At 37.9% G+C, this 24669-nt stretch overlaps 1 protein-coding gene across 2 annotated transcripts in view; it reads left to right on the plus strand.

The window, feature by feature from the left end:
- The first annotated feature begins 12836 nt into the window (after positions 1–12836).
- The window catches only part of LOC121896669 (NT-3 growth factor receptor-like), a 229921-nt gene continuing 218088 nt past the window's right edge, over positions 12837–24669 (plus strand). For both annotated transcript variants that reach the window (XM_042410583.1, XM_042410584.1), the window contains exons 1-2: positions 12837–12911; positions 17636–17707. In XM_042410583.1, the coding sequence (XP_042266517.1) occupies positions 12883–12911; positions 17636–17707 (101 nt within the window). In that variant the 5' untranslated portion in view covers positions 12837–12882. The remainder of the gene's footprint in view (positions 12912–17635; positions 17708–24669) is intronic.

Raw genomic sequence — 24669 nt, forward strand, 5'->3', positions numbered from 1 at the left:
ACTGCCAAAATCAGGGGGGAAAGGGAGGAGAGGGGGAGGGTGAGACAGGGAGAGAGAATGGAAAGGGAGGACAGCGGCAGAGACAGTAGCAAGGTTAGGTATTGAGAACCAGTCCTGAATTGGAACTGCTTCCTAATTCATAAGAACTGGGCTGACTGGGAAACCTGCTTTTTGATTTTGTTTTGGATTTCTTAATGACTGAATAAAAACAGTGTAGTAGGTACTAGGGATGTGCAGAGGTCCTAGTATTTGTATTTGTATCTGTATTTGTTGAGGCAGCAAAATTATTTGTATTTGTATTTGTATTCGAATTAAAGTGGAAAGAGGCTTAAAAATCCTGTTTTTGTTTTTATTGCACTTTTAATTTTAGAAAATTAAAGTGTTACAATAAGTGATCATGAATAAACTACCTTATGAAGGAGGTCCCCACACCGGGTCTCAAACTGGAGTCTCCTAGATCATAGATGACTGCACTGACTATGGAGCTAAAACTTTACTCATTACCTCATTGCAGACAGACCTCTACCTATTTATACACCCATAACACAGAGACAGAACACCCCGTAATGTGTGGGGAAGAACTTCAAAGGCGATTATTGCTTTACACTTTTCATTTATTGCCTATTTTTTACAACCTAACTTTGTGGAAAGGAGAAGGGGAACAACGGGTTATAGAGAGTCCCTTGGGAACACTTCGCATGTGTCAGTAGTTCAACTTTATCTCTGGGGAACACCCCCAACTCTGGGCGTGTTGTCCAAATTAGGAAAGGTGCATCATGTAGCAGGTGGATGTGACTCCCCTTGTTGTCAGTGGAGCAGAGGAGAGAGACTGAGATAGTGATGTAACCAATCTGCACACTGGTATTTGACATGTTTTTTTTTTCTTCCCTAAAACAAATAATTTTTAAAATATTTGTATGAAACAAATATTCGTAAAAACCCACTATTTGTGCTTTGCTGAATAACGTATTTGTATTCGGGCACAGCCCTAGTAGGTATGGACCTATCACACTTGGGTCTATAGTTGAGATTCTGCTGAAATGAAAACTAAGCTTTCCAGTAATCACTAGTGACAGTTTAGATGTTTCTAGTCACAGTCAGGCACCAGCATCAGCTAAAGCTTGTATTTGCAGTCAAACAAGTGTTAAACTGCCAACATTTCATTTAGCAAGATAACATTTATATTTTAGTTTCATGGTTGTCATGTATGACAAATATTATGTCAATACTTCAGAAAATAAGAGTGTTTTTTTCCTTTTTCTTTTTTAAGATATTTTAGTCCCTCTTCTTGGTGAAATGAAAAATGCAAACATGATTTTATGAAAAATGAGAATCAATAATTAGAACCAGAATGACAGAGAAATTCTGCTTAGCAACCCTGTCTCCCAAAGATGACGTTAATTTGAATCAGCAGATATGTTTGTAGAAAACATAAAGCCAGATTATGTCATTTAACAACAGAATGAGGACACGTTAACATTGAACATCTCTGCAAACGGTTCACTGCCAATGTGTTTGGTTTTTCCCCTAAAATAGCTGCTCTAACGTTTTATGGTCATGTTTACACAGCTCAAAGTGATTGTGGTCTTGGTTAAAAATGGAATGAGTGTCTGACACTGACTTGAAGCACAAGACAGTACAGCTTGATGTTTTCTGTTCTAAAACCACAATCTTTTCATATGCTTAAAGCTTCAGTAACTGATTTTTTTGGCCAAATATCAAGTTACAAAATTGTCATAGCTAAGGTGTTAGCAAACAGCAGCTAATTTCCACATCCAGCAGACCCAGAGCTACATTAGCATTCATTTCATTTCATATTTGTGTCCACCTGAAGAATGTAAGACCAATATTCACTCTCCTTTGAGCTCTGTTTTGGTCTCCACCAATTCTTGAGAAAAATACCTGGCTCTTTATCTGCAAAATGCTCCTACTATGTTCACCTGCTAGTCTCTGTATCTGTCTGCTGTGTGTTTATCAGAGCTTTTTCACTGAAAACAACTGCCTAACTCTGTCATAAAACCAAAAGGATGAGCTGAAAGACAATGAAGTGTGAGGGAACTGCAGAATTGGTAATAATTCTATGTAGGTTCATCACTTTAAGAAACAACCCTCACATTGCAATAAATCATTTGATCCATTGTTAATGTAAAAATATCAATTACTGCAGCTTAAACTAAGTGTTTTAGTAGCCTAGCAACAACATGTGGGACTCAGGATATGAACTCCAGTCTTCTGTGTCAGAATCCTTAGGTTAGTACGCCTTCTACTGTGCACCATGTCATGAATTGAATGGAGACCGTCCCCCCAAGAAAAACAGAATTAGTTGTTTCAGCAAGAACCCCAAATATGCTTATGTTCAAGTGACAGAAGCCCTCTAGTGGCCGTAGTAATTATAAGAGGAGCAAAGAAGGAACATTATTATAGAGCAACAAAGTCCGTGTAGAAAGGAGGTCGGGGTGGATGGATCGGGCATCAAAACATCAAGCTTTAACACAAGAGATCACTGTTCACTTCCTGTTTCCAGCCATGAGTCAACACTGTTTTTTAAACACCATGACTACCATTGTCCCCCAACCTTAACCATGTGGTTGGTATTGTTATCATGATGACAAAGGTCTCCTAAACTTAAGGAAATAGTCGTTTCAACCGAAATGATTTTTATCTAAACAAAGTGACAAAGTCATCATTTTAATTCAAGCTATGATTTTTCCCTAAACCTAACCAAGTGGTTTTTGTGCCTGAACATAACCTTAACCACATCATTGTCATATTGTAAAACATATTGATTTTTCAACAGTGATTTGTAACAGTATAGAAAGTACAGACAAATGATGTCATCCTGCAGTCATCAGATCAGAAAATGCTTATATATGTTGTTCTAGAGTGCATGGACAAACAAACATATTATGTTGTTTAATTTGGAGAACTTGCTGATTGAAAGCACACACATTTAAAATGACAGATTAGAGGACATGAGGTTTGACTGACTTAATTTGATTATGTATTTCTTATATCATTGATTGCAGTATTAGAAATACTAATGGTTATTCATCAGTTTTTAGAGACCACCCTTCAACCTCACAATTTTGTTGCTTTCAAGGGGTTGTATTCATCCAGCTTCTCAGAGTAGGAAATCACTCCTAACTGGCCAAAAATTCTCAGTGACGCATATTTGGTCCTACTTTTAGGACTGGCAGTGAAAGCATCTTATCAACTTTATTAATTTATTAAATCACTCCTATCTAGGTTGATTTTTAGGAGTGCTCCAGATGTGTTCTGACCTCTTAGGAGTTTTCAGGGGACGGCATTCAGGCATAGATATTCAATGAGGAGTGATATTTTAGGAAAACTTGATGAGAATAAGCGTATTAAAAGATAATTTTTACCAGAAAAAAAGAAAAAAAATGCTAGACTAGAGATAGACTCTCACAGTGCATTTCCCAACACTGTGTGACATTCACAGAAATGATCATTTTTCCCCTCATATTGGGACCACAAGTTAACAGGTGGTTAAATTGGAAATGGACAATGGAAGGGAAGATGCCCCACAGCGGTGCTGCACAGTGCAGTTTGCAACTGCCTGTGCAATGGGTATATGCAAGATGCTGCACTATAATGGGGAATTGTAAAATGCTGTGGTTGAATAGGGCTGATTTCACACAGCTGAGTCACATTAGGACTACCTACTATTTTTATTTACTTAATAAGCTATATTTATTTTTTATTTATATGAAGGTTGTGTATATATCTATATAAGAGAACTACAACATGTCATCATAGTCTCTACTCTCTAAGAGTATACTTCATAAAGATCTCAAGTCCTACTCTGAGGTAGGACTAATTTTAGTCCTAAATGAACTTTCAGTGTTATTCCTTGAGGTGATTTTGAGAAGCTTGATAAATATGGGCCCAGGTATCTTTTGGGGAAATAAGCCCCGCCTGACTCCCCCATAATTCAAACACTGGTTTTATTCATGTCAGAATAAAAATGGAGTTTTATGGCCCAGAGGTAGAAGCTCAGTATTTTAGACCGTGGCTATGATGACAATTCTTGTCAGAATAAATTCATTGTAAATAAAAAGATAAAGTAATGAAAGACTATTTGCATCATTTTCCCACCTTCTCACCTTGTGCACCAAAACCTTTGCACTGTCAATTAACAGTCTAAGACTGTAGGTTATTATTCTTCTCTGTTGCATTTCATCTTCTTTTCCTTTACTTCTCCATCACTCTTCCTCCTTCCTTTACCAGTGACTCTCTCTGCATATCTCTCTGCTCTTTATGCAGCAGCAAATCTAATCTGGAATATCTCCATATTTAGATGCGCAGGTTGTCCGATAGCACAGAGGAGCTGCTTTCCAAGCAGCTTCTTTATTCAAGGTTTGTTTAATGGAGGGGTTTTAATATTTTTCTGCTCTGGGACATTTTCTAGCATAACATTATACAGTTTTGCACTTGAGTTTTTTTCTGGGATGTTTTCAAGAAAAATGGGTTCATTTAAAATACAAGGTTTACACTGTCAGATTTTTGTTTTGCTTGGGATGCTTTTAAACATGAGTGAGGGAGCTAGAAGGCTGAAGCATGGAGGTGTGAGGAAGCTGGTAGGCAGAAGCACAGTGGCGCGTTTCCTGAAGGAGGGGATAATCACGGTACAGGCACGTGTCCTCTAGCGAGGTTTGACCTCGGATGACTAGACACGTCAGCCCTTAGCCAGAAGGTTGACCCTCTGGTTGAGTGGTTAGTATGGTTTTCTTTGGTCTGGGAGACTGGGGTTTAAGACCCTCCTTTGCTACATTTACAATATATATTTTTTTATTTTTTACTTTTATTCAAACACTTATTCAGTGCTAGAGAGGTTTTTGCCATAGTGTACGTCATTCTATTTAATTTCAAAAACACTGGGTGGGATTGCAGCTCATTGTTTTATATGTTTTTAAAGGGAAAGGATTTATATTGTGTAGTTTATCACTTTTTTTCTTTTAATGTGAAGACAAAAAGAATAGAGGTGGGATACTAATTAGCCTGAGACGTTTGGATGCTTGGTCTTGAAGTCCAGCTTTCTTAGGGGGGTTCAGAGTGGCATGTAGCCTATGAATGATTTAAGAGAATTTGTGGTACTTTTTGCACAGCTTGAATTTTCTCTGAGGTATGATCAGAATTCTCAAGCAGTCCAGACCTGTCATATGAGTCAAGAACAGACAGTCTGATTTTCTCCACATAGGTAAAAACCACTCCTTTGATCTGAAATAATAATGCCTTCATCCAAATGAATTTAGAGTCTAATAATTATACTGAAATATCTATATAATAGATATTTCGCTTTAGAAAGACATTATTTAGCATCTAACGTCATGTCAAAGCATTCCCTCTTTATTTCTGTCACAGTCCAGCGCTGCTCTAATGGAATCATAATGTCTAATTGTTTCAGCTCCTCTGACTACCGACACTGATAAATGTGTCTGCTGATTTCTGACAGCAGTAACCTCAGATTCTTCTTTTTAATCTTTGGGAACATTTTTGTGAATGAAATTTGCCCACAAACTGATAATGCTAATGATCAAATCTCACAAATGCACACCTCCTCATAAACAGGTGACATTCATCAGGCTGAAATGAGAGATTTACGACAATTTTTTCCAGTTAAGAAAGTTTGTTGGATCCAACTTGGAACAAACCTCAAGCAAACATCATAGAAAAAGTCAGAGATGTTAAGAAGAAGAATACATACTGTAGTAAAGTGCACTATAAAGATATAAAGAGCAGGCAGAACAGCATGTTAAACATGTTAAACCACTATCTGTAATGATGCATGCAATCATCACTCAGACTCATTGTTGTGCAGGTGTTGGCAAAAGCAATGTAATAACATTGTATTTGTCCTCTGCTTTGTCAAAGCATGCTGATGTGTGTGTGTAGCAGTCTCAATCGTTTATCATGCTGTTGGTTCAGGTGGCATTTGGTTTTATTGCCACACAAGGTGTCAGTTCATATCAGTACAAGATACTTTGTATGCCATGCTTGTATGCCATATGTAAATGATGTGAAAACCTCAGCCACTGAGCACAAACCTGCACTATGCTGACCAGAAAGGGAAAAAAGAGAAGTATCACTGCTTTCAGTACCATTCTACAGAATGTGACAATGATGCCAATGTATTGTAGCTCTGGTCATATACAGACCTATGCATACTTCACTTAGTCATTCTTTGACTTATATTACATAACATCCTGTGATGTCAGATTTTTCAGAACATAGACAATATCCAAATATGCATTTACCTTGTTTTCAACATGAAGTCTCAGAAAAATATTGCAGTATATAGAGTTGGAAGGAGTCTCAACTGCCATTCTGTCCACAGTCTGAGAGGCTGTAGCTGCATTTTCTCTCATAACGGGTGCTATTCAGCTGAAAATAGATGTTGTGCAGAACATCTATCCTGTCCATGCTGTTAAAGCACTTTGGAAACCCATAGCAACCCCTTATAAACAATTGTATTTGAATTTGAAGACTTGCTTTCAGTGTAATTAACGGAGCACAAACCATGTCTGCAGGTTGAAAATCAGGCCTGTCTTGATTTGATCAGTTACTTTGCTCACTTTAATTGGCACCTTGGGCCTTTTGAATGCTACTTTTTTGAACATGACTCATAGTTTGTTAGATGGAACAAACTATATTGTGGCAGTTAAGCTATTCCCAGAGCTTTATTAGTAGTGGAGTAGAACTACTACTACAGTAGTAGTTCCAACCTGGGGACTGGGGCCCCTAGAGGGGACAAAAAGTAAATCGTAAGGTTCAACAGATGATGAACTACTGGAGAACCTTGGACTGGATCATAACTTACAGAGGATTACTGGTTCCAAACCAAGAAGTTAAATCAGAAGGGTCATGAGTAAATGGAGTTGGAGAAAAGAAAAAATGTTTCTGCTCCACAAAATTGTGTTTATCCTACTAATAACTGCTTTTCACTTGTGAATTGATGAATATTCTGACACCTCAAGGGCTTTAAAATGTGGTTAGACAGACAGTGGGGTTGCAAGTAGACAGATTTATTTTAAGGGGTCATGAGTCAAAAACTTTGGGGACCACTCTGCTCGAAGAAAGGCCATGGGGGTCATGATAATTCAACAGCCTTTTTTCATTCAGCCCACTCACTCTAAACATTTCATTTCCTATGTTGTTGCTACTTTTACTTCTATTGTAAATACTCATGTTAGAGATGATTGGGTGTGCTGAGGTAATAGATAAAATCTGGAATGAGGAACTATTTTGATCACACAGGTGGATTACAAACTGCAGATACATTGTAAACCATAGACTGCATATAAAGCTGGACATAGCGAGGTGTGACATCACCTATTGCTTTGCATTGGAGCCAGTTTGAAGCCCAGAGTTGCGGCTTCTGGTCAGTACCATCTTTTCTGTTTGGAGCCAGGACCTTCCAAATAAGGAGTGCAGGGTGTTGCCTTTCATGCTCTGGAAATGTCCCGCTACCTCGGACCCAAGCTAACACTAGCTTACTGTGAACACGGAGCAGTGCACACTTGGGCTAACATTATCTGTTTTAGCTAAATTGTGCTAAAAGGGCAGGTATCATAATCAAGTAACATTAAAAGGGACGTATTATGCTTCTCCTTATTTTCAGACATTGATATAATGTCACAATGTCGGATATTCATGTTAAAAGTGGCCGACGTGTCAAATAACGAGGTTAACGTATGTAGTAGTAATCCCTGTGAGCAAAAAGCAGCAGCTTCAGACTGCTCTGAACACTCGGTTTCCAGCGTTTTTTTTCTACTTTCTGCCTGAGCTGACATCAGTTTGTGACAGATTTCTTTATTTCTTTATATGGACATCTGCTACATGCACAGCGTGCAAGTTTGCTGCTCCGCTCTAGGAGTAGTTACACCAAGCCATGACGCCATTACACAGCATAGCAAAGTAAAATAAGTAGTTTACTTGTTGGAGGTGTGCTAGTTGTCTGCAGCTTTTCATAAAACATCTCACTGTGGCTGTTTCTGCTTGTACTAGTCCTCCCTGCATCATTTCTAACTGATCCACTGATCAAATAGCTCCAAATAGCTCTATATGTTGTTGTTTTGTCTGGTTTTCAGCGCTGCTAACGAAGCTCCGCTAAGTCAGTGAGGTACATGTTTTTACTTCCTATATATTCTTCACAATAAAAGTCTCCCATTAGTTAGTCATTTAAAAGCTTTTAATTTGAAGCAGTAAAGCAGGAAATGTTTGGTTCGCAATGACAGTAAAGTTACACAACTCTGATACGTAAAACTGGCCAATCAGAACAGAGTGGGCTCATCGGGAGGGGGGCCTTAAACAGACAGGAGCTAAAATGGAGTGTAAGAGAAACTGTGTATATTGAGGGGCTGCATAAAGGGCCAGTATAAGATAAATAAGGAGTTTGAACTTTGAATCATGAAGACCTACTGTAGTGGAGTCCAAAAATAAAAATTTAGAGCTGAGATGAGCACAATAGGTCCCCTTTAAACTTAGTAAAATATTGTGACAAAAGTCTGACGTCTCAGTGCGAGTCCTGGAGCCAGGGAGAGCAGCAGGTGAGCCAACTGTCAATCACAGCTGTCAATCAACGCCCACATGGCGGATATCCAAGTCTTCAAATCTTATTAACGGAGCAATAATTTAAAAAATGACCACCTTCTTCCCACCAGAAGCGCCACAGTGCGTCTTTGTTTTATTGTTACACTATTGTGTCTTTCCTCTTGACTTGTAAAATGCCTCTTAGATTATGAAATATTTTGTATTTATTACTCAAAATTTGGCCTAAGTGTGGTGCCAGAGCAAAGCTTGATGGATGACTACAGGGTTTGTCCTCTGGGCAGCATCAACATGCTCAGTAATTTTCATGTCTATCTGCCCATTTGATATTTCTTGTGTCAAAAGGGACATTTAAGCCTGATGATGGTGTTAGAAGAAAGACCAGGGGGGCAGGGAACTGCAGACCATGAATATACACAGGACATTGCATGTCCTACTGGCTAGTAGTTGTTGAGTCTTTCTTGTCTGAAGAGTTGGCATTACCATTCTTCTCCACTGGCTTGGTAAATATTGTAATTGAGATTGTGATTGGTTTACATAAAAGTAATTTTTCATAGACTTGTTTTTGAATAACTGTTGTAGTTATTTTTCATGTTGGACATGTTTTTTAGGCAGTGGCGTAATTGACTTCACATTGTTTTTTCTTAAAACAGTAGTAGTATTTTTAAAGCACGAGGAGGTTGTCATTTATAAGAAAAATGTCTTCTCTGTATGAGTTTGATTTGCTCCAACAAGCTCAATTTTTAGTGTGAGTCATGTTTCAAGAAAGCTGCAGTGTGCTTGTTCCAGGCTGTAATCTGTGCAAAAAAGGCAAATTTGTTGCTGCAAGCAACAAGGATTTAATTTATTACCAAGCAAAGCTCCTTTTTTGACACCGGCCGCTCTACAAGTGAATGATTTTATATTCAGAGATGAAAAGCTGCTGCAGTGAGTGTGCAAAAAGCTGCCATGCAGAGAGAACGCAATGCAAATACTTTTAGAAGTTGAATTTAAAATGTGTTTGTGCATGTATCTGCTGTATAATTAAATCTAATGGACTTCTCTGTTTGGCTCTGTCTACTTCTGTGTATGTGTGTGTCGTACCAGTGGGACCAGTAACTGGCGTGTTACAGGCTATTTAGACTTTGAATGGATAATTGATCAGTCATTCAATTAGTTCATCAGCAGGCCCTCGGGGTGGGGCAGGCCCTGTTGTCATAATCACAAGTTTGGTCAATATTGAGATCACGATTATTTAACACAACTATTCATTGATTCAAAGAACATAAATGCTTCCATTGTATTAAATGTAAAGCCTAACTTTACTTTTAATGTTATTAAATGAAGACAAATGTCCTTATCTCTTCCTAGTAATGTTTTTGGTTGTACAGCGTTACAGGTTGTGTTTCTCCAAAAGTTGATTCTTGTTCAACTTACTCACTGCAGCCCGCTGCAGGGCCCCTAGAGCCCCCACCCCTCCAGCCTAAACGCACAACCCATCTGCTTTGAGCTGGTTACCTGAGGCTGGTGCTGTGTACACAGTGAAATCATGACAGGAAAAAGAAAGTCATTTTCTCTCAATGGAAAACATAGTCTTCTTAAAGCTCCTGACAAAATGCCAAAAACGAGCCAACAAGATGCAGCAGCAAAACAACAAGCGTTTGAAACAGCTGTTCTGTATTTTGAAACAGTCAATAAAATTCAGTAAATAGTGAAGCTGCCTGTTTCATTACTTTATATTCATGAAATAAATATACAAATGTCAATTATGACATTGCATGAAAAATTAAGAAAAAGAAAAAAAATTGGTTATATCATCAGCTATATATAATATATAATACCCCACCATGTTCACCAGCTTTTCTGTATAGTAAACCAAAATTGAGCTGAAAGACACTAAAATGCTCTGTAGAGGAGACTGCAGAGTTGGTGATAATTCTCTGTGGGTTCATCACTACAAGCAACACCTTTTACATTACACATAGCCATCTGACCCATTGTTAATATGAAGATATTTTTGTAGTGCGGCTTTAAATAAAATGTGAGAAACAGTGTGTGGGATTTCTGGCTCCTTCTTGAAGGTGAGCTAACTGACAGTCACCACCTTAATGAACCATTACTTGGTTTGAGATCTCTCATTTAATCTAATGGTATGATAAACCATCACATTTGGGCAGAAGGTGCAGTTTTATGCCATTTTTTCACTTCATGGCATGGGCTTGACTCTACTCTACTCACCTTTTTTGGTTTTTCATCAGGCAAAAGTTGTGGATAGTACCTGGTACCTGGTATCTGGTACCTACTTTTTTTGGTATCACCTCTGTCGAAGATCCAAACGAGCTGAGCTAATGCTAAAAGGTGATGTGAAAACACTGCAGACCAGTGATTGGTCAGTCATTTATCTCATTCCTCTTCTTTCTACCACTGCTCCTCCTCATTCGACCACTGTCACATTGAGTCGACAACAAAGCCTTAATTTTTATCGTTATCAAACGAAAAGAAATCTCCTCCCCTTGTCCTGAACTGGTCCTAACTCAATACTAGAGTACTTTCTTGTTTTCTGAATGAAGTGGTACACAAGATGAAGCAACTGGAACGGTCATCCCTGAAAACGCCGCCCAACACTGAGGGGCTACTATCTGTAATGAAAGTAAAGCGAGTAGAATAGAGTAGAGTAGAGTTGAGCCAAGCTGGTACCATGTAATGGAAAAACAGCTTTAGTCTATTGGTCTTCAGGCCTCTGAAGCTTCATGGTGGCTCCTAAACTAGGGCACAGCTTTTGTGTATGAAGTGTGTATGCAGTCTTATACAATATATATAAAAATGAATAGTTGTGCACCTTATGTTTTAAGATGTCGGTGGTACTTGTTTAAACATTGCATGGTACAATGTTTGCATGTCTATTTTTTTGTGTGTATGGTTATGTGTGAGGATGGCACAGGAACAGGAGTAATGAGTATCAGAGAGAGAGAAAGTAAATATGCAAAGGTGTTTTGGTGATGAATCAATTCCAGGAGGACAGATGGACAAACAGCACCTCTAACTGATCTTTCCACACATACCTCTGTAACCAAACACACAGAGAGGAGCGTACACACACACACACACACACACACACAGAATCAGGGCCAGGAGGAGGTCTCTGGGGTAAACAGATGTTCAGTGCGATGTGATTTGTGTGTTTTGATTTGTTGCCATCCGCTGCTGGATCCAAAAGGCCACTATCCTGTTTCTGTTGCTGGACTCCCACAAGGCCATGCGACAGACTTTCATGGCTACCAAAACCACAGCAGCCAAGATATTCAGAACATGTCTACACAACACTAAACCTGTGAAGAGCCACATTAAGTTCTGATTGAACTGTTTATGCTGTTTGCAGTAAACCTGCAGTGTAATGTCACAGAGGAAGCGTGTGTATGCTGAATACTCCCACCTCCCCTGCTATATTCTTATTGCTGTACTACAGAAGGCTGTGAGTCTGTCAGTATGATGATGTTATACCAGTTTTCCATATAACAAGCTGCCATGTTTATAAGGCACATTGATCTCCTGCTGGTTTGTGAATCTCATGACATGTGTCTCTTTAGGTTGTAACTTAATTTGTATCATTGTGTAATGCAGATAATGTGTGTATTGCATGCTGCTCTTTTGAATCAGACAGTACACTAGAAAGAAAGTGAAAATTTTAGTAAACAAGGTGTGGGCCTTGGATGGGTTAGTGATCCCAAATGGACGACATATGGAAAAAGTTGGAAAATGTGTGGTGAAAATCAAAACACAGAAAATGCATGTACATGAATTAACTCGTTAACCTATGATAACCAGTGTTTAAAAAATGTACATGACCAACAGATTGCACTCTGAAGTGCCCCACTTGTATCCCGATTTTGTCCAGTCATTAGCCCATATGGACAAATGGGTGCACATGAGGATGAACGCTCAAATATGTTTCATCCGCAGCTCACCTTGGTCCTTTTAGCCACCTTCACTGGCAGACACACATGGTGCCTATACAGACACAGGACCCTACATAGGTTAGTGACTAGATATAAAATATATACTTTACTAAATTTAGATCACAGATAAATCTGAAAAAAAAAAAAAAATCCTAACCCTAATTTACTTACTCAATATTTAACTTCCCTGAATTCTTAAGTAACTCTAAACTCCAATCCATTCCTAGTTGAACCAATGAACCAAACCTTATCCCCACCTAAAACAGTTATGCAGTATAAACACACCTTTGACACACACACTAAATGTGTCTTTTCTGTCCTTCTTTTCAGACACATTGAGAACTGGACTGGTCTGGATATTTTGAGGGATGTGGATATGGAGCTCTACACCGGCTTACAGAGGCTGTAAGTATACATTCCTCTATGTGTGTTTGTACATAGCGCTTAAATGGTTCTACAGTGTATCACATCTATACTGCCTTGTTGGGGATATTTCTCTCCATTCCTGTTCATCAGACTAATGCCGGGAACTCAATTGTTCCAATAGTTAACTTAGATGTATGTTGTATGAAATGTTTCTGGGACAAACATAACATGTAGAGAACTGAAAGTGTTATTACAGCAGTATAAAAATGGATGCATTGCACTGATAACAGAAGTAATCTGAACAACCAAAGTACAACATGAATTATGAGCATCTGCTATGCAAAGAATGAAGCAAGAAAAATGAAAATAAAGGTAGCACCTTTTGGCTCCTTGACCCAAAATGTGACTCCTTGTCTATTATAAAAAATGCAAGGTAAAATATTGCTGATTCACATTAAACATCAAACATTTATTGGAGACATGGTGAAAAATTATTTTGTTGAGTGGTTAATTTGAATCTGTTTTTCCCTTGGCTCTAAACTTGTGTCACAGCTGGACTTTGTCCTGATTAGCTTCTCTCATTTAAGAATTACTGTCCACTTAGCCTCCAATTAGCCCACTTTTCTGCAATTAAACTGAAAAATCACCACTCAGCAGGCTTACTGCTTTAAAATTCCAGTATTTTGAGGACCTGCTACTGAAAGCTTTCGGCTTGCTGCTTTTTATAATAGGCCTACAAGCTATTGGGTGGAAGTCCACTTAAGAAAGTAAACTTTTAGACCTGTATAAGCAAATGGCATGCACACCCTGGAATACAAAGATGTGCAAACTGAAAATGGAGCATCTGGAAAGTGGCATGTCAGCCAGAGGAGAGGAATATATTAGACTATGGGTAAAGATCCTTTACTTTATCAAAAAAGAAAAGGAAAAGAAATCAGAAGCCCACACTGTTCTCTAATAAACATTGATTTGATCATTGCTGCCTGGACGGAGACTGTCTGGAAGGTAACACAATAAGTTGTAACATTAGTCGCCTAAAAACGACATACAGTCACATTTGAGTGACCCTGAGCAGTGGTGCAGTTCAGTTAAAAAAATAAAATACTTTACTGTAATCTTTACTTTATTGTAATCTCAACCCTGTGGTTATTATTGTTGCCATGACACAAAGGTGGTCCAATATTAAGAAAATAGTAACTTGAACCCACACAACATGTCTCTCTAACCTTGACCAAGTGATTACATCAACTCAAACCATCATCTTTCCCTAGACCTAACCAAGTGGTTTTTGTGCCTAAACCTAACCAGACCTTAACCACAGTGTTGTCACACCATAACACATCATTATTTTTAAACAGTGATGTGTAATGGTTTTAGAAAGCACAGACAAATTATGCTTTTACTGTTAAACCTCTACAAGTTAGTAGAGGTCTATGGTGTTAGTCTATGGTCATTTCTAAGAGCACCTACTGTAATTTATGATGCTTTAGGGAAATATCTCTCTCAAGAAAGTTTGTAAAATGGATTTTACAGTTTTCTTAGCCTAAAGATGCTTTTGGGAAAGGGGGTCCTGGTCTTGAAATTAACTCAATTAGAACAACTTTACTTCAGGTATTAACATCATTGTTCTTATACTGAGCCATTACAGCTAAATATGTCTAGTTTAAAGCTTCATTTAATGTATGGAATAGACTTTCTCATTCATAGCAATACTCTTGTACGACCCTAAAACTCAACTCATGACTCATATATGCTTAGCTGTAAGCATAATCCCTAATTGACAGATAATATTAGACACATCTGTCATTTGAGACACATCTGTCATTTGTTTTTTTATACTGTCTCATTGGCCACAGTCCAGTCACGGCTAAAGACAGCAAATTAAAAGTGAAGAAAGAAGAAGAAACAGAAGCTTTAGGTTGCATTGATTCTCAAAGGGATGCTCCTGCACATCCACGACTCCGTGGAATGAGTCCAGTCCTCCAGCTGGGCACATACACTGGCACATCTCCCACTCACAACTAGCTGATTAAAACCGAGCTGCAAGTTCCTCTGCAGCTTCATTTTCACCTTCATATCCAGAGGAGCTATTGTGGGAGATAATGAGTACACTAATTGACAACAGCTGGTTGACTGTCAGACTAATTTTGGTCTTTTTCCTCAAAGTATTTAAAGTTTATCACAGTGATTCGGTTGCTTACTGCAAATAAATATAGTAAATATCTGCTAAATAAACCTTTATGTACTTGTGTGTAAGTGCATATCTCTGCCTTCAAAATATGTTTTTTTCAGAGCTGTCAACGGCATCTTACAGTCTTACTTATTTACACAACATCCATTACTGACCAATTGTAAATCTACAGGTGGTGTATAAGTGTGACAAAGAGACCACACTATTCGCCCCATTTACACTTTGACATATTTTTAACCATGCATGTCATTTTATGTTTAGCCAGTATGAAATATTTACCTGTAGCATTACTAGTGCATACTATCCCAGGTTTGTTTGTGTTTATGTTACATCACATTACATTACAGTTACTGCTTAAATCATGTTCAGTTCAGTTATTTATTGATTTCGTCTACAGTCTCTTGAGTTAAACTCTAGCTCTCTTTGGTCTGTTGCCATACTCACCATGCTTTCTCATGACTTAAGGGTGGGAGATGGGGGGGTGGGGGTTATTGTGGGTTGAATGTTTTGTTGAATATAATTTGTTTATTTGTGATAAGATTAGTTTCTTGGTAAGTTGGAGGGGAGTATTAAAAGTCATTGTGAGGAAGCCTGACCAGATTGGCTTGGAAGGTGGTAGGAGGCAGAATCAGACTCCTGTTGAATGAGTAAAAAATTATTCATTCTGTCTAGTGTAACAAAAAAATAAATTAATACAAGCAAATCAAACTTAACTGGCTTAACTCAAACTTAGGCATGATCATGTGCACACAGCTACACTGTCATCCTCTCATTTCTGCTCTTCTAAACCAACATCTATCCCCTTAAATAGGCCCTCCAATCTACTAAGCAGAACCACATTTCTTACAGGGTTGTCCTTTCCCAACTGGCATATAACAATGCTACTTGTATCAGTCGACACTGTTTACACAAAAGACATCATCCACGACATAATCCTCATTACAAGCTAAAATAAATACAACTCATATAGATACTTAATCAAACATTTAAAGTCTGTATAAAGCAATGACAGTGCTCTAACTCCACAATTCAGTACTAAATAGTTCATAGTCTTTTCACATGTTTTCAGTAATTACTTTCTAACATGTATAATGTGTTTAAAAAGAAATCTCTGATTTCTCTTTACACAGACTTTAACTAAGTAAAATAAATCTCACTAACATCACTCATGGAAAGCATGGTGAGTATGGTAGGAAATACAAACTAATCTATAACTCAGGAAACTCAGGATTTAAATTAATAAACAATTAGTTAACATAAATACTTGTCTGTTTTGATTAAACCATAAATGCTGGTTTAAATATAAATGAAACACAATGGTAAACACAATATGTGAACACAATGCTACATATACTGGCTAAACAAATGACAAGTATGGAAAGAAACACAAACTGTAATGGGGACAAATGGTGTGGGTCTCACCCACTTTGTCACAGTCATGTTTGTAGCTGGATCCTACACTTCCCATGATGCAACCTTTTTGTCAGACCCTCCCTGCCAGTTACTTGGCCACATCTTTCAAATTCCACACTTCCACTGTAACACAGGTTTTCTGTTTGAAATTTGTTGTCTCCATTTCAGCCAAAATATTCTCCTCAAAAATCATGTATCTGAGGCAGGCTGTTGTGATAGCACATGTTTAAATCCTTCAATTTCCTTCAGTAGTCCTGACAAAAGTGGTGTGACAAAGGTTACTGAAGTGTTAGTATTTTAATAAGTATAATTATTTTTAATTTTTGTTTTTGATTTCAGTTCATTTCCAGACTGGGCTCGCTTATTTCAGTGTAGTTTGCATTGTTCAAAAATGTTTTAGTTTAGTTTTTATTAGTTTCAGTATTAGTTTTAGTTTTTTAAATTATAATTGTCAGGGGCAAGATTTAAGAAGTTCAGAATAGGTATTACAATACAAACAACACTTTGTGAAGGTAATTGACTCACAGTCATGTAGACATCTGATTCTCAATAAACATATGCACCAATGCCTCCTCATGCTTGTTGTAAATTTGACCAAATTGAAAAAGACTAAAACTAAAGACATTTTCTGTATATTTTTACTTTATTTTAGTTAGTTTTGTTATGTGTGCAATATTGTTTTAGTTAGTTTTCATTCTTTTCTAAATGAAATGGTCTGGTTTTTATTTTTATTTCAGTTAACTAAAATGTTTTTTCACACCTAGTTTTAGTGTTAAGCTTTTAATTTTTAGTTAACTGTAATAACAATGGTTAGCAACAGGTGTCACACTGAATGCTCTGTAGATTGGATATTAATTTGTTCTGCGTTTTCAGCATTGAGAACTAATAACTTGTGATTGCAGAATTGAAAATTGATACAATTTATATATTAAACATGTTTGCTGTTTTTTATTTGTGTTCTGTTTTTTTGTGTGTCTCTCTTCCTCTTCTTCCTCCCATCATTCCTTACTTCACTCTTTTATTGCTTGAATTGTCTTCTTTGGTAATTATTCCTGTATTACTCTTCCTCCACTCTGATTGACTATAATTCCAAGTCATGGACCTGAGATTTACTCATCAAATCTTCTTGTGTGTGTGTGTGTGTGTGTCTTTGCTGTAGAACCATTACGAGGAGCAGCCTGCGTACGATCCAGCCTCGTGTTTTCTCGAAGAATCCCCACTTGCGCTACATGTGAGTACACACACAAAGGCAAACATATAACAACATCCCTGCATACAGAAAAACATGCTGTCATTAAAGCACAAACAAGGACCTGCATACGTCCTGGAAAAATGTACCATTTGTGGGTCGAGGGCAAAGTGTTTGTTGATGCTTTCAGCCTTGAGGCTTTAATTTCTTCTTCTTTCTTCAAAGTCCCCCTCTACTAAAAAATGTGTTCTTAGTGCTTCTTCAGTTGGATTTTGTTCTCGTCACTGTACAGAATGATGTATGTGCAGAGTTTGTTTCCACATTCATCTGAAGGGGTAACGTTTCTATGTGCTCACCTTAAATCTGAGTTTAAGGCATGTACCTACAAGCATGATTTGTGACACAACTAGTTTGGAGCCAATTGTGACCTCATTGCACATATACAAAGTAGGAAGCGTCTTGTGTCCAACAATATTTGTGTATTTATTCATTCTGGATTTTTCAATGAGGGGGGAAGGAGTACATGTCTTTTTAAGGAAAGAGGTAACTTAACGTTTTTTTTGTGAAAACCACATTAGACGCATTATTATTCAAAACAGAATATTTTTATATATCTGTATCGTTATAAAACATTGTCTGGAGGGAATCTCCCTCAAACTGCAGTGCCTTTGCCACCAAATCTAACCATAACTATTTGCTATAAATGGTTGATTCTTTAACGTGTCTTCAACTGAACTAATACCGAAAATCAATGGACACTTCAGAGCATTTGAAAAAGGTAAAAACATCATAAGAGGTGTAAAGTAAGATCATGTTTTAGAGGTAGTGAAGAATAGTTAGGATGAAAATATGGTTATTTAAGAGATTGTTCCATGTGCAACCTGGATGCCAAGAAAACTGTGGAGAGGGCGCTTCATTTAGTTGTAAAAGGATGCATGTTCATGAGTACAGTTGAGTGTGATAAAACTGTCACTTTTATGTAATACATTTAGTTGTGTAGTGAGGTCACATTCAAACTGACAGTCACTGGATTAGAGGTACTGACTCGAAGCAGCAAAGGCCGAGATATCCTGACTTTTAGTCCCTGTGATGTCCCAAGCCTAAGGATCAGTATCGGGGCCATTATGTATGTTGCATTATCTGTCTTATGAGGTAACTTTTTGGTGGAGGATGCGGAGGTGAGGTGGGGAGTTGTTGTTTAACCAAACCAATGGGAAGCAGGATGATTGGATGTTTGGATGTGACCAATTTTCCCAGTTTTCCCAGTGAGAGGGAAATGGGTTGTGTTGAGCTCTGTGTAATAGAGAAGCATCATTGTGAAGGAGAGGGGATCAGTCAAATACTAGAAAACCAGCCTTCCCAAACTATAACAATGATTATGATGTCACAATGATGTTAGCTCTGCCAAAGAAACAAAGTCACCTACCATCATTTCATAAGGCTGTTGAAGACACTTTTCCCATGGTGGCCATTTTTCAGTTTATTCTGAAGCCCTATCCTGAAGAGTTCAGTGTATTATGACCTTAGTATTTATTGCTTGGCTACAGTATGGGATTGTAGTAAGCTGTATAGGTGTTCAAAGCATTCATAGCTTTATTTTATATTGGCATCCATCTTCTTACAGTTTTTCTCAGTTGCTTTAGTACATTTCTCAGATCAGAAATAAAATTCTCAAAACTACTTGTTCAGCCTCCACATCATCTAGTCACTTGTGCACATTATAAAAGCAATTTCTCATTCTTTTGAATGATCTGCAAATGCTTTGGTGCATTCATGCAAATGATTATGTTCAATTGCCTGTTGCTTCCTACATTATCAATTGCTTATGTCATGTTGATCAAAATGTATTATACTAAATCTGTGTTGAATAGTCTTGCCCCCCAAAATATCCACAGATGTCACTCACTTCAATCGACATGATTACCTTGGTAATACAGCAGTAATACCGCCGCGGCAGTAAGGAGGCTTGAAATCATTTATCCAAGAGTACCTGCAGTGCACACCAACAACCACCAGGTGACCCATGTGAGTGGTCCAGATGCAGTGTCTGTCTGTCTCTGTGTAAGGTAGTCAATGCGTCTTGTTTGCTTCAGCCCCTAATGTTTTGAGCATAACCCGTGTATTTCTTCTCCCTAAAACTGGAATTTTAATATAACAGAGCAGAACTTAATGTGGAGCGTCCGAGGAAGGGGGAGAAATATGGTGCTACACAACAAGATGCATACAGGCCATGGAGGATTTATACGATTAGTTATTTTTACAATGAATGGAGTGGTTCCTGCAGCTGTGTCCGGTGTTTATAATGATAAATGCGTCTCTAAATTTAAGTAATGTGAGCATTTATGCATGTGGCACAGCATTAACACCAGATCGGTCGGTATTAATATTCTGTTTTCTGCTACACATCTACATTTAAGAGTTCCAAAAATTTTAAATATGGAAAACCAAAAGTCAAGTTTACTAATTTAATTTGGTTCATGTTTTTTTTTTAAATTATTATTAATAGACACCGATAGTGTTTATTACCCGACAAAACACTTTTTATATGTTACTGAGGTCTTCTGCTAAATTCGTGTTTCACTCAGTAGAACTTAAATGTAATAAATCAGCAGTTATAAAAATGTGTAAACTGCATTGTTAAGGCAGACGAACATTATCTGGGAAGCATCATGCTTATTCACTTTACATGGAGCCAAAATTAATAGCAAATTATGTTAAATGTTGGCAGAATGAGTTAGTGTCTATTTATGAGAAATCATAAATGATCTTTTAGAGGGAGTAGATGTTCCGGAGGTTTTCCTCCGACAGTAAGCAACAGTTGAAGACTTCATCTGATGACATTTAAACTACATTTAACTGATAAAAATGTTTACTGTTGCATACATTTTGAATGCAGGACTTTTACCTTTAAAAAATTGTTTCACAACATGACACTTATCGTCACAAACTGAACTGGCTACAGGACATTAATCCTCACTTAGCATGATGCTAGCAACATATTAATACAATGGGAAATCCCATAGAAAAATGGCAAAGCTAGCAGAGTTAGTATTACACTATTTAACTTAAAACAATTACTAGATGTTTACGCAAAATGGTCTTTATGCACCCATGATAACTTCATAACTAAAAAATAAACAATATGATACAATATGGAGCCTTGAATTAAGACATGACAAACATAAAGTGCCACACATAACTATAGCATGCGCTGTGCCAAGCTAGAAGATAGATAGCTCAATGGAGTCAGTCCATTTCTTCTGCAGTTGCAGATAACAATAACGGTGGAGTTATTGAGCGGAAATATGGACAGTGCCACTCTGCCATTGCAATTACATTGTAGTCAGACGGGGTTTTCTCCTAAAATCCGGTCAGCAGGATTCAAGCACTAGTGCGTATCTAGTGCAGCCCCCTCTTTTACCACCGCGGCAGCAAATGACAAATGAAACAAGTAACATCTGTAGGCATTAGTTCATTACATACAAAATGGTTGAACCAGTTTTCTTAATCTGTCAAGCATATTTTCTATGCATAACTATTAGACTTTTTTTGGTAAATGTGTCCTGAATTGCTCTCAGGTGAATCTCGACTTTCATTAATGAAGGGGAATGTGTGAAGTGTTAGATCAACCAATGATCAACAAGTTCTCTAAAATAGCTCAGAGGTGCATCTCATAAACCTTCAGTTGGCAAGCATATGTATATAGACAGAGCACAGCACAGTGTTATAATTTCTGACAATGGAAGAACAACAAGGAAATTAACAGGGTCAACAGCCGGGAAGAAAAAGAGGAGTAAGGCTGTGTGGAGAATGGTAGAGAGGCAAAACAGAGGAAGAGGTAGAAGAGGCCAAGGACATAGGCACGTTCCTGATGAAATACATAAGGGCCACATTTGTGGACAATCTTCTTTATCATGGCCTTACAATGGCTGAGGCTAGTCAAAGGGTGCAGCTGAATGTTAGGAGAACAACTCAATCATTTAAACGTTTCATAAACAGAACAGGTATGTAATCCAACAACGTGCATTGTACTGTAATACTGTATACTTACTGTAATGCTTCATATTACAGTAGTTCACTTGCATTTTAATAAATAAAGTTTATACAGATATATACATATATATACACACATATATAAAACATATACTGTAACACACACACACACACACACACACACACACACACACACACATATTGTTTTTAATTCAGACCTTTCTTCATTTTTTAAAAATGGTAATTGTGTTTTTACTTTATCTTGTGCTATACTGTATGTATAATTCTGTTTTATACCTATGGCTAGTCTTCCAAAATTAAAGTTAGTCGTTTTGGATAGAAGATGAAAGATATTAACATAAAGAAGCTTCTTTAGCTGATATATGGAAGCAAGTCATTGATGTACTCCTGTATCCAGTGAATACAGACTCGTTGTCTGCAGACCTTCTGCTGCTCTGCCTCTTTGCCACATACTGATTTTGCAGTGTACTTTAAATTTTTCATCAAGCATTTCTTTCTGTGTAACTTAAATCAAATATGGCTCCCATTTGAGAAGGGTTGCCAACCTCAGCTTATGATTGTTTTTCTGTGTTTGAAATATTACCGAGTATGTTGTTTATATTAAGCAAGATTTTTGATAAAAGCTTTAAACCCCTCCCCCAACCCAGTTTCTTCCCATTGCCCCATCATTCTCCATTTATATGAAGATAAGTCATATGTACTGTAAGTGACAAAAACAGAATGATACAGCTATGTGTGTATTTGCAATTGTGTGCAGTCTCATATTTGCTAACATCTTATCAGTCTTATGTAGCACTGTGTGAAAACTGAAACACTATCTCTGGTAGTAACTGTGGGGGATTGTACCTCAAACCACTATCTTTGGAATCTTGGGAACTTAGTTTGAGTTATCTGAAGTTGTTGTGAGCAGTGAAAGCTCGTAGCGGAGCTACGGGAGAGCATAAATTCCCCATTTGTCTTATGAAGCATCTTTATCTTATAATGCAGGAAAAAACAAACATTGTCTGCAGATGTGCTTGAGGTTCTGTGTTTACTCTATATTTTAAATGGCCCCTCAAATGGACATGTGTGAATTTTTCAGGGAGTGTGAGAGTGTGTGTCAAATGTATCCAAAGTTGTGTGAAGCATGAGATATACCGTATTTTTAGTGCCTTTTATTTTCTTTTGTTTTTTCAACAACAATTTTATGGATTCCCAATTTCTTGTGTTAGAAACATGAACCAAGACCATGTTCAGACAGACATCAGCACTTCAATGAAACCACTGTGTTGATACCAAGTGACAATTACCACAGATTGAAGCTGAAGAGAATATAAAAGTACCTAAAAGTGCCCCCGACAGCCACTTGATGCTCCAACTGAATCCAATTCAAAAAAATTCAACTCCTCTCTAGACATACTAAGTCAATCATTTATTTCAAAGAGTCATTATGGTTTCGATCTCTAAATTCAGGCCCTCTAATAAGTGTGCTGGTAGTCATTTGTAAATGATTGCTTCATACTTGAAGACTTACAGTAGCTTTGATGTCTAACATGTGGGCATTGATTGACAGCTGTGATTGACAGTTGGCTCTCCTGCTGCTTTCCCTGGCTCCAGGGCTTGTACTGAGTCGCACTATTGTCACAATATTTCACTAAGTTTAATGTTACTTATGCAGCGCTCAGTGTTCCCAGTAAGCTAGCGTTAGCGTTAGCTTGAGTCTGTTTCCAGAGCGTAAAAGGAAACACCTCGCACTCCTTATTTGGAAGGCCCTGACTCCAAACAGAAAAGATGGTGCCGACCTTAAGCTGCAACTGTGGGCTTCAAACCAGCTCCAACCAACGGTTGATGTCACACCTCGCTATATCCAGCTTTATATACTGGCTGTGGTTGATACAGAATGGATGCCAACACAAGGCTTGTGCAAAAAAGTTGAGCATGGCTCAATTATTGCTACAGTGCAATGTTATATGTCAATGCAGTGCTCTGACCAATCAAATACATGCAAGTACATGCTGCTTGTACGTTACATTGTAACATGGACATTTTCCCTTATGGTCATCTAGATGGAGGATAAAATGATGTCACTGTGATAGCTTTAGTGTAAAATCCTTTCTTTAGTATTATAGAAGGCTGTCCAATGTTTTTATTCTGACAAGCCTTCAAAATCTTCCTGACTTGTATTTTATTGTCTCACTGGCTGGAACCTGCGGCAACCAACATATCCCATATCATTTTTAATGCAATACTGAATTCATTCTGACATCCTGATAACTGTCTTGAAGTTTGGGTTATCTGGATCTGGATCTGCCTACTCCACTCTTTGCCTTCGACTGTCAACAAATGTCAGCTGTTTTGCTGATCAGCTATTAGCAACTGCTTACCACCAGCAGCTTGCAAATGACTAGGGCTTGCCTTAAGCCTGGTGGCTAAGCTCAGCTCATCTCACATCATGGTGGTGCTAGAGGTAATATCAGAGTCAACAGAATCATTAGTAATCAGTCTCTAGGGCCATGAGAATCTATAGCAGATTTAACAGCAAACTGGACAGCAGTTATCAAGATATCTTGCTTTAGACCAATTTCCAGGTCACAGGGCAGAGGACAGGGGAGCAAAGATGGGAAAGCAAACTCCGCACCAGAAGAGTCAGCACTATGAAAAACAATTACAGTCTCATTGTCCTCAGAATCAGCTGTCCAATATCCTAAATACCACCAAAACTATTGGTCCTGTTCAATGAACAAACATCTTTAAAGGAAGCTACATTGGAAGTAGTCCACAAAGGCAGAAAATAGCTGTTAAACAGAGCCTGTGAATTAGGGCCTGTATCACGAAGCGGGATTAGTGGGTTAGGAGCTATCTTTGAGCTTAACTCAGGTTTTCTGGTATCACAAAGCTGGCTCACTTTAATAAATCACCATGGTAACTTGTGCTGAACAGTTAACCTACTCTGGAGCAGGTTAACTTTAGGGGATCGGATCACACCTTACCAACACCTGACCACTGATCAA

The sequence above is a fragment of the Thunnus maccoyii genome, chromosome 5, assembly GCF_910596095.1.
Source record: "Thunnus maccoyii chromosome 5, fThuMac1.1, whole genome shotgun sequence".
Lineage (NCBI taxonomy): Eukaryota > Metazoa > Chordata > Actinopteri > Scombriformes > Scombridae > Thunnus > Thunnus maccoyii.